Source organism: Oncorhynchus gorbuscha, linkage group LG11, assembly GCF_021184085.1.
Source record: "Oncorhynchus gorbuscha isolate QuinsamMale2020 ecotype Even-year linkage group LG11, OgorEven_v1.0, whole genome shotgun sequence".
NCBI classification, from domain to species: domain Eukaryota; kingdom Metazoa; phylum Chordata; class Actinopteri; order Salmoniformes; family Salmonidae; genus Oncorhynchus; species Oncorhynchus gorbuscha.
This window is the reverse complement of record NC_060183.1, coordinates 10,811,210-10,823,855: the sequence shown is the minus strand read 5'-3', so window position 1 is coordinate 10,823,855 and position 12,646 is coordinate 10,811,210. Positions and strand designations below refer to the sequence as shown.

The 12,646-nt window shown below is 46.7% G+C and overlaps 1 protein-coding gene across 2 annotated transcripts in view; it reads left to right on the top strand.

The window, feature by feature from the left end:
- Positions 1 to 12,646, top strand: part of LOC124048100 (butyrophilin subfamily 1 member A1-like) — a 29,922-nt gene that overhangs the window by 15,975 nt on the left and 1,301 nt on the right. Inside the window, exons 2-8 of one of the 2 annotated variants that reach the window (XM_046368534.1) lie at positions 2,395 to 2,490; positions 2,700 to 2,798; positions 2,966 to 3,073; positions 3,253 to 3,351; positions 4,150 to 4,290; positions 5,505 to 5,556; positions 12,549 to 12,575. In XM_046368534.1, the coding sequence (XP_046224490.1) occupies positions 2,428 to 2,490; positions 2,700 to 2,798; positions 2,966 to 3,073; positions 3,253 to 3,351; positions 4,150 to 4,290; positions 5,505 to 5,556; positions 12,549 to 12,575 (589 nt within the window). In that variant the 5' untranslated portion in view covers positions 2,395 to 2,427. Of the gene's footprint in view, positions 1 to 1,850; positions 2,491 to 2,699; positions 2,799 to 2,965; positions 3,074 to 3,252; positions 3,352 to 4,149; positions 4,291 to 5,504; positions 5,557 to 12,548; positions 12,576 to 12,646 lie in introns of those variants that run through there. The other variant, XM_046368535.1, reaches the window with a different exon arrangement.

The following is a 12,646-nucleotide window of genomic DNA, read 5'->3' as shown; positions in this document are numbered from 1 at the left end:
TGATGCTGTGGCTCACTGTGCCAGAGTATTGATGCTGTGGCTCACTGTGCCAGAGTATTGATGCTGTGGCTCACTGTGCCAGAGTATTGAAGCTGCGTATCACTGTGCCAGAGAATTGAAGCTGCGGCTCACTGTGCCAGAGTATTGAAGCTGCGGGTCACTGTGCCAGAGTATTGAAGCTGCGTGTCACTGTGCCAGAGCATTGAAGCTGCGTATCACTGTGCCAGAGTATTGAAGCTGCGTATCACTGTGCCAGAGTATTGAAGCTGCGTATCACTGTGCCAGAGTATTGAAGCTGCGTATCACTGTGCCAGAGTATTGAAGCTGCGTATCACTGTGCCAGAGTATTGAAGCTGCGTATCACTGTGCCAGAGTATTGAAGCTGCGGGTCACTGTGCCAGAGTATTGAAGCTGCGGGTCACTGTGCCAGAGTATTGAAGCTGCGTGTCACTGTGCCAGAGTATTGAAGCTGCGTATCACTGTGCCAGAGTATTGAAGCTGCGTATCACTGTGCCAGAGTATTGAAGCTGCGTATCACTGTGCCAGAGTATTGAAGCTGCGTATCACTGTGCCAGAGTATTGAAGCTGCGTATCACTGTGCCAGAGCATTGAAGCTGCGTATCACTGTGCCAGAGTATTGAAGCTGCGTGTCACTGTGCCAGAGTATTGAAGCTGCGTATCACTGTGCCAGAGTATTGAAGCTGCGTATCACTGTGCCAGAGTATTGAAGCTGCGTATCACTGTGCCAGAGTATTGAAGCTGCGTATCTCTGTGCCAGAGTTTTTTTTTTTATTAAAAAAATAAAAAAATAATCACCTTTATTTAACCAGGTAGGCTAGTTGAGAACACATTTATTTAACCAGGTAGGCTAGTTGAGAACATGTTCTCATTTGCAACTGCGACCTGGCCAAGATAAAGCATAGCAGTGTGAACAGACAACACAGAGTTACACATGGAGTAAACAATTAACAAGTCAATAACACAGAGAAAAAAAGGGGAGTCTATATACAATGTGTGCAAAAGGCATGAGGAGGTAGGCGAATAATTACAATATTGCAGATTAACACTGGAGTGATAAATGATCCGATGATCATGTACAGGTAGAGATATTGGTGTGTAAAAGAGCAGAAAAGTAAATAAATAAAAACTGTGGGGATGAGGTAGGTGAAAATGGGTGTGCTATTTACCAATAGATTATGTACAGCTGCAGCGATCGGTTAGCTGCTCAGCTAGCTGATGTTTGAAGTTGGTGAGGGAGATAAAAGTCTCCAACTTCAGCGATTTTTGCAATTCGTTCCAGTCACAGGCAGCAGAGTACTGGAATGAAAGGCGGCCGAATGAGGTGTTGGCTTTAGGGATGATCAATGAGATACACCTGCTGGAGCGCGTGCTACGGATGGGTGTTGCCATCGTGACCAGTGAGCTGAGATAAGGCGGAGCTTTGCCTAGCATGGCCTTGTAGATGACCTGAAGCCAGTGGGTCTGGCGACGAATATGTAGCGAGGGCCAGCCGACTAGAGCATACAAGTCGCAGTGGTGGGTAGTATAAGGTGCTTTAGTGACAAAACGGATGGCACTGTGATAAACTGCATCCAGTTTGCTGAGTAGAGTGTTGGAAGCAATTTTGTAGATGACGTCGCCGAAGTCGAGGATCGGTAGGATAGTCAGTTTTACTAGGGTAAGCTTGGCAGCGTGAGTGAAGGAGGCTTTGTTGCGGAATAGAAAGCCGATTCTTGATTTGATTTTCGATTGGAGATGTTTGATATGGGTCTGGAAGGAGAGTTTGCAGTCTAGCCAGACACCTAGGTACTTATAGGTGTCCACATATTCAAGGTCGGAGCCATCCAGTGTGGTGATGCTAGTCGGGCATGCGGGTGCAGGCAGCGATCGGTTGAAAAGCATGCATTTGGTTTTTCTAGCGTTTAAGAGCAGTTGATGCTGTGGATCACTGTGCCAGAGTATTGATGCTGTGGATCACTGTGCCAGAGTATTGAAGCTGTGTATGTCTGTGCCAGAGTATTGAAGCTGTGTATGTCTGTGCCAGAGTATTGAAGCTGTGTATGTCTGTGCCAGAGTATTGAAGCTGTGGCTCACTGTGCCAGAGTATTGATGCTGTGTATGTCTGTGCCAGAGTACTGAAGCTGTGTATGTCTGTGCCAGAGTATTGAAGCTGTGTATGTCTGTAACAGCAAATAATAAAGCTGTGGCTCACTGTGCCAGAGTATTGATGCTGTGGCTCACTGTGCCAGAGTATTGATGCTGTGGCTCACTGTGCCAGAGTATTGATGCTGTGGCTCACTGTGCCAGAGTATTGATGCTGTGGCTCACTGTGCCAGAGTATTGATGCTGTGGCTCACTGTGCCAGAGTACTGAAGCTGTGTATCTCTGTGCCAGAGGGCATTCCCCCCCCCCTCCCCAGCTGCCAAGATGATGAAGGAGTGCCTCCAGTTCTTCATCGAGCCGGCCCAAAAAATCAAGATCCGCCTCAAGGTAGGACCCTTGGACACCTATCAACTATCAGACACCCCTTAATAGTACTGATGTTTGTCCTTGTCAAGATGACTCAAGAGAAAGAAAGGATTGGTTGATTTCCCGTCTGTGCTTTATCTGTGTGACAGTGCTGCATGATTGATGAATGTCATTTTCCCTTCACCCTTCCCTCTCTTTGTCTCTCTCATCCATTGCTCCCTCTGCTCTAGGAGTCTCGTAAGAAAGGGACGGATGAGAAGAAAGAACCTTTAGTGGAGAGTCAGCTGTTCATAATGGAACTGGCCAGGGAACTCAACAGACTGTGCCAGGTACACACAAGGACGGACACACACACTCACTCGGACACACACACAAGGACACCCACAAGCACACACACACACACACACTCAGACACACACACACCCACTCGGACACACGCACGGACACACACACACGCAAGCAAACAACCACACTCTCTCTACTATTGTCTTCTCAGAGGTCGAAGGTCTTAGCCCACATCTGGACCAGTGAAGACAACTGGCCTCCCAGTGTGTGTAGACACTTCATAGTGGAGTGGGCTGCTGTGCTAGAGAAGAGAGGCCAGGTGAGCACTGATGTTTAAAAGCTATTTGATAGTTTTACTTTAAAAAGCCTTTTTTTTCCTTGAAATTAATCCTTTGTCATTGTTTTCTTTGTTGATAAACTATTATTAGACTTCTATGAGACTTGTTATTGCAGTTTTTACTTCATGATCTCTTTACGGACTGTCTTTTGATTGTGCAGACAGAGAAGAGGGACTGGAAGACAGGGGGAGAGTATGACATGGGAACCCACAAACGGGTCATCATGGACTGGACACACCAGCTCAGAAACAGACCAGAGGTAAGGAACATGAGAGGGATTGGGTTACTAGAGTCAAATCAAATAAAATGTATGTATAAAGCCCTTTTTTCATCAGCCGATGTCACAAAGTGCTATACAGAAACCCAGCCTAAAACCCCAAACAGAAAGCAATGCAGATGTAGAAGCACAGTGGCTAGAAAAAACTCCCTAGAAAGGCAGGAACATAGGAAGAAACCTAGAAGGGAACCAGGCTCTGAGGGATGGCCAGTCCTCTTCTGACTGTGCCGGGTGGAGTTATATAATCCCACCCATTTTGCCAAAGCACAGCCCACACACCACTAGAGGGATATCAACAGACCACCAACTTACTACCCTGAGACAAGGCTGTGTATAGCCCACGAAGCTTTCCTCCACAGCACGAGTCTGAGGGGGCGGCAAATCGGGACAAGAAGATCACGTCAGTGACTCAACCCACTCAAGTCGAGTATAGCGAAAAAAGCCTGGCAAGACGTGACGCACCCCACCTAGGGTCGGCATGGAAGAGCACTAGTAAGCCCTGTAATAAGGTCAGAGGCAGAGAATCCAAGTGTCCAAAATATTACTAAAGAGTTTACTACCCTACTATATTCGCCTGCCTGCCTGCCCGCCCGCCCGCCCGCCCGCCTGCCTGCGAGCAGCTCATCCTCATCTTTCCTTCTTCAGTCTCCTGTGTTGCATTAGTGTGCACATGATGGACTTATTATGTTGCATTATGGACCCGTAATGGAAGACTGCCTCCTAATTCCCTCTTTTCATTTGTTACTATATGAAGTAATATGGACTTCCCTCCCCCTCCAGCCCAGTATCTGGCCCGGTGAGCCCGTATTGATGATGTTGGATGATCTGGAGTTCCAGTGGCAGAGGGGGCGTCTGCCGAACCTTCTCCCAGCCATGGAGCTGGTCATGTGGGTGGTGCTGAGTGCAGACAGCCCTGACAAGGTGTGTGTGTTTCTATGACTGAACCAAAACAATAATAACACCTTTGCCTTTCTTCAACTCACACTTTTCTTTTCCGACTTGCACTGAATTTGCCGACAGCTACTCATTGAGAGTGTAATATGCCGTTGTCTTTCTTAGCTATCATAAGATGAATGCACACAGTGCCAAATTGTAAAAAATAACAAATTGTTATATGGAACCTTTTTTTGAAGGTTCTGTAAAGAACCATGCTCATAAGGTTCTAAATGGAACATGTATGCGGTTATAAAGAACCCTTTCCTAAGGTTCTATAAAGAACCATAAAAAAGCTTCTATATAGCACCAAAAAGGGTTCCGCTATGGTTACAACACTTTTTGGGTCTAAATAGAACCATTTTTATGGTTCTTGATATAACCTTTACAGATAATGGTTCTATAAAGAACCTTCTTTCCTCTCAAGGTTCGTTGTAGAACCATACAGGGTTTTTATTCTGGTTTAATGGCCATATTATATTGTTCAATTCCATAGGATTTATTATTGTGTTTATTAACAAGTTGAATCAGGTGCTCTGAAACAGCTGGGGGTCCCTGAGGAGAGAACTGACAACTACTGACTTAGTCGACCATTCTCAATTAGCACAAGACCTTACATGAGTCTGTCATTGGCCATAGACATACATGACATAAACCAATATAAGACAACACATTGGAAAAACTGGAAGGACACTCTCACTCACGGTTGCACGAAAAGAGCTGTGCACAAACCACACCCCAAAATATTCTAATTATCACTAAAACAGGAAAGAACCCTTTTTTGAACTGCAAATAACAATGAAGGGCTTCTTTGTGTCAGTATGGTTCCACATTTGGGGCGGCAGGGTAGCCGAGTGTTGGACTAGTAACCTGAAGGTTGCAAGTTCAAATCCCCGAGCTGACAAGGTACAAATCTGTCGTTCTGCCCCTGAACAGGCAGTTAACACACTGTTCCTAGGCTGTCATTGAAAATAAGAATTTGTTCTTAACTGACTTGCCTAGTTAAATAAAGGTTAAAAAGATAAAATAACCCTTGAGGAACCCTTATTTTGTAGTGTGTAATTGTACGTCGCTCTGGGTAAAAGCGTCTGCTTAATGACTAAATTGTTAATGTAAACTGACTGAATACTTATTCATCAATTAATCTGCACGATTAGATACACATTGCACAGATAAACTCACTCCATCCTTTGTGTCTGCAGGAGGACGTAACCAAGCAGTGGCTGATCAGAAAACAGAGGAGTCAGAAGAGCGGTGTGTGGAGCTTTCTCGTGTTGAAGTCATCAAGAAAGCGCTTCGAACCCCCCCGACCGCCTCGTTGCGCAAAATAATACACAGCATCGTCTGGATGTGTGTGCAACAACAGTTCAACATTCCCCATTTCTGTCAATCCGTCTACGTTCGCTAAATCCAACGTGCACTGCAACTGTCACGCAATGCTGCAAGGCATTTCTGGTGTTGCAAAATGCACTGACGCTGTCGGTGTGATGGAAAGAAGGCCTAGATTTGATCAGATAGAGCGTTAACCGGGGATAGACAACGCCAGCGTAGCAGGTGTTTTGGTGGTGCCGGAGTCCTATCAGTGAGCAGCTGCTCATGTGGTCATTGTCACGAAGCCACACCCAATGTCTTTGTTTTTTTAATTGAACCTTTATTTAACTAGGCAAGTCGGTTAAGAACAAATTCTTATTTACAATGACGGCCTACCCCGTCCAAACCTGGACAACGCTGGGCCAATTACCTCCCTATGGGTCTCCCAATCACGGCCGGATGTGATGCAGCCTGCATTCGAACCAGGGGTTACGGTGAAACCTCTTGCACTGAGATGCAATTAAAAAAGAATAACCAGGCATCCTCTACTGACGGGATGCGGTCAATATCCTTCCAGGATATTCAGGCCAGGTCGATTAGAAAGGCCTGCCCGCTGAAGTGTTTTAGGGAGCGTTTGACAGTGATGAGGGGTGGTCATTTAGCCGCAGACCCATTACGGATGCAGTGAAGCAGTGATCGCTGAGATCTTGGTTGAAAACAGCAGAGGTGTATTTGGAGGGCAAGTTGGTTAGGATGATATCTATGAGGGTGCCCATGTTTACGGATTTGGGGTTGTACCTGGTAGGTTCAGTTCATTGATAATTCGTGTGAGATTGAGGGCATCAAGTTTAGGTTGTAGGATGGCCGGGGTGTTAAGCATGTCCCAGTTTAGGTCACCTAGCAGCACGAGCTCTGAAGATAGATGAAGGGCAATCAATTCACATATGGTGTCCATGGCACAGCTGGGGGCAGAGGGTGATCTATAGCAAGCGGCAACGGTGAGAGACTTGTTTCTGGAAATGTGGATTTTTAAAAGCTCTAATTGTTTGGGCACAGACCTGAATTGTATGACGTAGATTGCCACTCCTCCCCCTTTGGCAGTTCTATCTTGTTGGAAAATGTTATAGTTAGGGATGGAAATTTCAGGGGTTTTGGTGGTCTTCCTAAGCCAGGATTCAGACACGGCTTGGACATCTGGGTTGGCAGAGTGAGCTAAGGCAGTGAATAAAACAAACTTGGGGAGGAAGCTTCTAATGTTAACATGCATGAAACAAAGGCTTTTACGGTTACAGAAGTCAACAAATTAGAGCGCCTGGGGAGTGGGAGTGTAGCTAGGCACTTCTGGGCCTGGATTAACCTCTAAATCACCAGAGGAACAAAGGAGGAGTAGGATAAGGGTATGGCTAAAGGCTATAAGAACTGGTCGTCTAGTACGTTCGGAACAGAGTAGGTTTCTGGGCGCGATAGAATAATAATAATGTACAGACAAAGGTTTGGTAGGATTTGAATAAAGTGGAGATAAATCTAGGCATAGAGTGACGATGAGAGAGATATTGTCTGTAGAAACATCATTGAAACCAGGTGATGTCACTGCATGTGTGGAAGGTGGAACTGAAGGGTTAGCTAAGGCATATTGAGCAGGGCTAGAGGCTCTACAGTGAAATAAGACAATCACTAACCAGAACAGCAATGGACAAGGCATATTGACATTAGAGAGAGGCATGCGTAGCCGAGTGATCATAGCGGTCCAGTGAGTAGTTAAGCTGGCTGGAGACACAGCGATTCAGACAGGTAGCGGGCCGGGGAAAGCAAGCTAGCAGACGGGCCTCAGAGGGACGTCGTGACGGAAGAAGTCTGGTAGCCCCCGCGTGCTGTTCCGTCGGCAGACCAGCCGTTATGGATTAGTAGTGTTCCGTGTAGTAAAGGTGCCCAATCCAATTGACAAAATGCCTTGGACCGCTGCGCCACTCGGGAGTACGTTAGACATTCAGAATGAGAGGGTAAAGGTTATATAAAAATAATGGCCATCAAAATGAAAAATCATAGAATGAAATACTGACAAATTTCTATAAGCCTAATCAAGGTGTAGATTTACATTCCAGTGTTCAAACTTGTAAACACGGCTGCATAGAATTTCTAAATGCGACTCCGTGCAGCCAATGGCTATGTCCACAATAGGTATAATGGGCGTAATAGATTATGCTGAGTGGTGGGAAACCGGGCAAAGGCCCTTTACGTCATCAGGTGAAAGCGGTGAGGGAGGAGCACCATTCTCAAATCAAACAGCCGCTCGGTCATTTTGTCAACAAAGCAGCATGATGCATCATCAATATATTTTAGAGCAACCAAATGATTATAGATAGCGTCCCACACCCTGTAGCGCATGCGCAATGTAGCCTTTTTGTCTTATACCAAACCAATCAGGTCGTTGTTCAACAAAACAAAGCTTCGGATGTCATTGATCACGTGCTTCTGATAAAGTGATAGAGGCATTGCGTGCTGCTTTGAAGTACACTGCTTAGCGATTTTGACGCATTCCTCAAAACGTAACATCACTAAAATTTTCTAAGTAGTTTGTATTGGGAAGACAGATAAAGCGTTTTTATCAAAAGCAAGCATTTTTGAATGGAAAAACACAGACTCCTACTAATTACAACTTGTTTAATTACATCACTTTTGTTTTGAGCCAACTTCGCCGTCGGTACGCCCGGTAAAGGCAATCAACTTTCACCCAATGCAAATCACACCTACACGGGTGCCCAGATTAATCGAACCCCCTCGTTGCTGGGAGTTGACAGCTCTAACACAGTTTCAACTCCGACACCGCCAAAACAACAGCTTTGTAGGTGACGGCCATCGCAAATCTGATTAAATCTTGCCCTTACACAAGTGTTACAGCAATCAGTGACAGAAATTTTGGAGATCACAGGTGTGTCATTGTGTGACAATGTGAGCTGATTGTGCCACTAAGTAAAATTATGGCTAATAATCTATCAGTGCTCAAGAGATCCCATGAGATTCATAGAATTGATCATGGGTAAATCAATCGGCCAACCTTTCATAGCCATTAGGGTGACATCCCAGAAAACATGACGCGATTGAATACCGATGTGGGTATTCGCCTGACACGGGCCAGCCAGTCCCTCCAGGATTTTGGTCTGGATTTTGTCAAATATTTACAAGCAATTCTGACATTTCGCATGGAAATATGCAATGATTTTGTCCAATATGTCGTGAAATTGTGCTGAAAAGGGAAAACGTTTTGTACACGTGTGGCTTGATTTAACCAAATGATTATAGATAGCGTCCCACACCCTGTAGCGCATGCGCAATGTAGCCTTTTTGTCTTATACCAAACCAATCAGGTCGTTGTTCAACAAAACAAAGCTTCGGATGTCATTGATCACGTGCTTCTGATAAAGTGATAGAGGCATTGCGTGCTGCTTTGAAGTACACTGCTTAGCGATTTTGACGCATTCCTCAAAACGTAACATCACTAAAATTTTCTAAGTAGTTTGTATTGGGAAGACAGATAAAGCGTTTTTATCAAAAGCAAGCATTTTTGAATGGAAAAACACAGACTCCTACTAATTACAACTTGTTTAATTACATCACTTTTGTTTTGAGCCAACTTCGCCGTCGGTACGCCCGGTAAAGGCAATCAACTTTCACCCAATGCAAATCACACCTACACGGGTGCCCAGATTAATCGAACCCCCTCGTTGCTGGGAGTTGACAGCTCTAACACAGTTTCAACTCCGACACCGCCAAAACAACAGCTTTGTAGGTGACGGCCATCGCAAATCTGATTAAATCTTGCCCTTACACAAGTGTTACAGCAATCAGTGACAGAAATTTTGGAGATCACAGGTGTGTCATTGTGTGACAATGTGAGCTGATTGTGCCACTAAGTAAAATTATGGCTAATAATCTATCAGTGCTCAAGAGATCCCATGAGATTCATAGAATTGATCATGGGTAAATCAATCGGCCAACCTTTCATAGCCATTAGGGTGACATCCCAGAAAACATGACGCGATTGAATACCGATGTGGGTATTCGCCTGACACGGGCCAGCCAGTCCCTCCAGGATTTTGGTCTGGATTTTGTCAAATATTTACAAGCAATTCTGACATTTCGCATGGAAATATGCAATGATTTTGTCCAATATGTCGTGAAATTGTGCTGAAAAGGGAAAACGTTTTGTACACGTGTGGCTTGATTTAATCATATAATACAGTGAATGTGCAGTGATTGGTTGAAATTGCGAGCCCTCTTTTTGTACTGCAGTGATCGGTCAGTTTTATATGATATTACAATGATTTGTCTGTTTTATGGGTAAATAGTGTGGTGATTGGTCAAATTTGTAAGCAGGAAATTGTTGATTTTGCAAAACTATTTGCTGTTGCAGAATCACGGAATCCTGGAGCGAAGGGCTAGCTCACACAAAGTCCACACCAACCCAACACAGGCTAACCCACACCAGCCCAACACAGGCTAGCCCTCACCAGCCCAACACAGGCTAGCCCTCACCAACCCAACACAGGCTAGCCCTCACCAGCCCAACACAGGCTGGCCCTCACCAGCCCAATACAGGCTGGCCCTCACCAGCCCAACACAGGCTAGCCCTCACCAGCCCAACACAACACAGGCTAGCCCTCACCAGCCCAACACAGGCTAGCCCTCACCAGCCCAACACAGGCTAGCCTTCACCAGCCCAACACAGGCTAGCCCTCACCAGCCCAACACAGGCTGGCCCTCACCAGCCCAACACAGGCTGGCCCTCACCAGCCCAACACAGGCTGGCCCTCACCAGCCCAACACAGGCTAGCCCTCACCAGCCCAACACAGGCTAGCCCTCACCAGCCCAACACAGGCTAGCCCTCACCAGCCCAACACAGGCTAGCACACACCAGCCCAACACAGGCTAGCACACACCAGCCCAACACAGGCTAGCACACACCAGCCCAACACAGGCTAGCACACACCAGCCCAACACAGGATAGCCCTCACCAGCCCAACACAGGCTAGCCTTCACCAGCCCAACACAGGCTATCCCTCACCAGCCCAACACAGGCTAGCCCAACACAGGCTAGCTCTCACCAGCCCAACACAGGCTAGCACACACCAGCCCAACACAGGCTAGCACACACCAGCCCAACACAGGCTAGCCCTCACCAGCCCAACACAGGCTAGCCCTCACCAGCCCAACACAGGCTAGCCCTCACCAGCCCAACACAGGCTAGCCCAACACAGGCTAGCCTTCACCAGCCCAACAGGCTAGCCCTCACCAGCCCAACACAGGCTAGCTCTCACCAGCCCAACACAGGCTAGCCCTCACCAGCCCAACACAGGCTAGCCCACACCAGCCCAACACAGGCTATCCCACACCAGCCCAACACAGGCTAGCCCACACCAGCCCAACACAGGCTAGCCCACACCAGCCCAACACAGGCTAGCTCACACCAGCCCAACACAGGCTAGCCCACACCAACCCAACACAGACTAGCCCTCACCAGCCCAACACAGGCTAGCCCTCACCAGCCCAACACAGGCTAGCCCACGCCAACCCAACACAGGCTAGCCCTCACCAGCCCAACACAGGCTAGCCCACACCAACCCAACACAGGCTAGCCCACACCAACCCAACACAGGCTAGCCCACGCCAACCCAACACAGGCTAGCCCTCACCAGCCCAACACAGGCTAGCCCTCACCAGCCCAACACAGGCTAGCCCTCACCATCCCAACACAGGCTAGCCCAAGTCCTACTACCTCACAATGTAGAGGCAGGGACTTATTTGAATATTTGGGCCATTGTTTGCACACTGGTCTTTCTGTGCAACCGTTACTGAGAAGTTTGTTCCAGTTTAAGTGTTCTGTTGTGTAATACCCAAATAGTGTTTGATCTTGTACCGTGCCAATGATACAGTTTTCAAAAATACTTCAATAAGTGTGAGGTGTGGGACACTAAACAGTTTGTCTTGTAAGACATATGTGTATGGTAGTGACAACCTGGTTGTCATTCTGATACAATGTGACACATTCACCAAATACCTTTAATGCTTGAAAATGTTTGCATTGGATTGTAATAAATAAATAATACATCAATTCATATTTAAAAACATATAAATAGGCATAGGGTGGGGCAGCCCAAGTGGGGCCATTATTCTTGCCCTGACACCAGGGTTGACACCATGCTAATGCGGGCATTATTCTTGCCCTGACACCAGGGTTGACACCATGCTAATGCGGGCATTATTCTTGCCCTGACACCAGGGTTGACACCATGCTAATGCAGGCATTATTCTTGCCCTGACACCAGGGTTGACACCATGCTAATGCGGGCATTATTCTTGCCCTGACACCAGGGTTGACACCATGCTAATGCGGGCATTATTCTTGCCCTGACACCAGGGTTGACACCATGCTAATGCGGGCATTATTATTGCCCTGACACCAGGGTTGACACCATGCTAATGCGGGCATTATTCTTGCCCTGACACCAGGGTTGACACCATGCTAATGCGGGCATTATTCTTTCCCTGACACCAGGGTTGACACCATGCTAATGCGGGCATTATTCTTGCCCACATCGGGCTGACACCATGCTAATGCGGGCATGTTTGCTGGGAAAACATTATTTCAGACAAAGTGAGGGCTGCCCACACTGGGCCAAAGCCTTAGGGACCAATGTGGAGCCAAGGCCCATCGGCTTAATGTCCGCAGCCTTTGGGCCCACATCGTGCCAATGTAGGCATGTTTTCTGGGATGGTTGATGAATCACTTGAAGTGCTGCCAATTGGTATCGATAAGAAAAATGAAAGGAGCGGAATGGAACAAACATGCCTGAGTACTTGGCAGTTAAGTAACAGAAAATGGGTTAAGATTTTACTTTTGACAGTATTTTAACCTCAGTTTTGTTGACTCTTTCAGATGCAGCCCGCTACATTCCCCACAACGGTATGTGAAACTCATAATGGATTTGTTATTGAGGAGTAAAGGAAACTGTAAATACAGTCACGCCTTTTCTT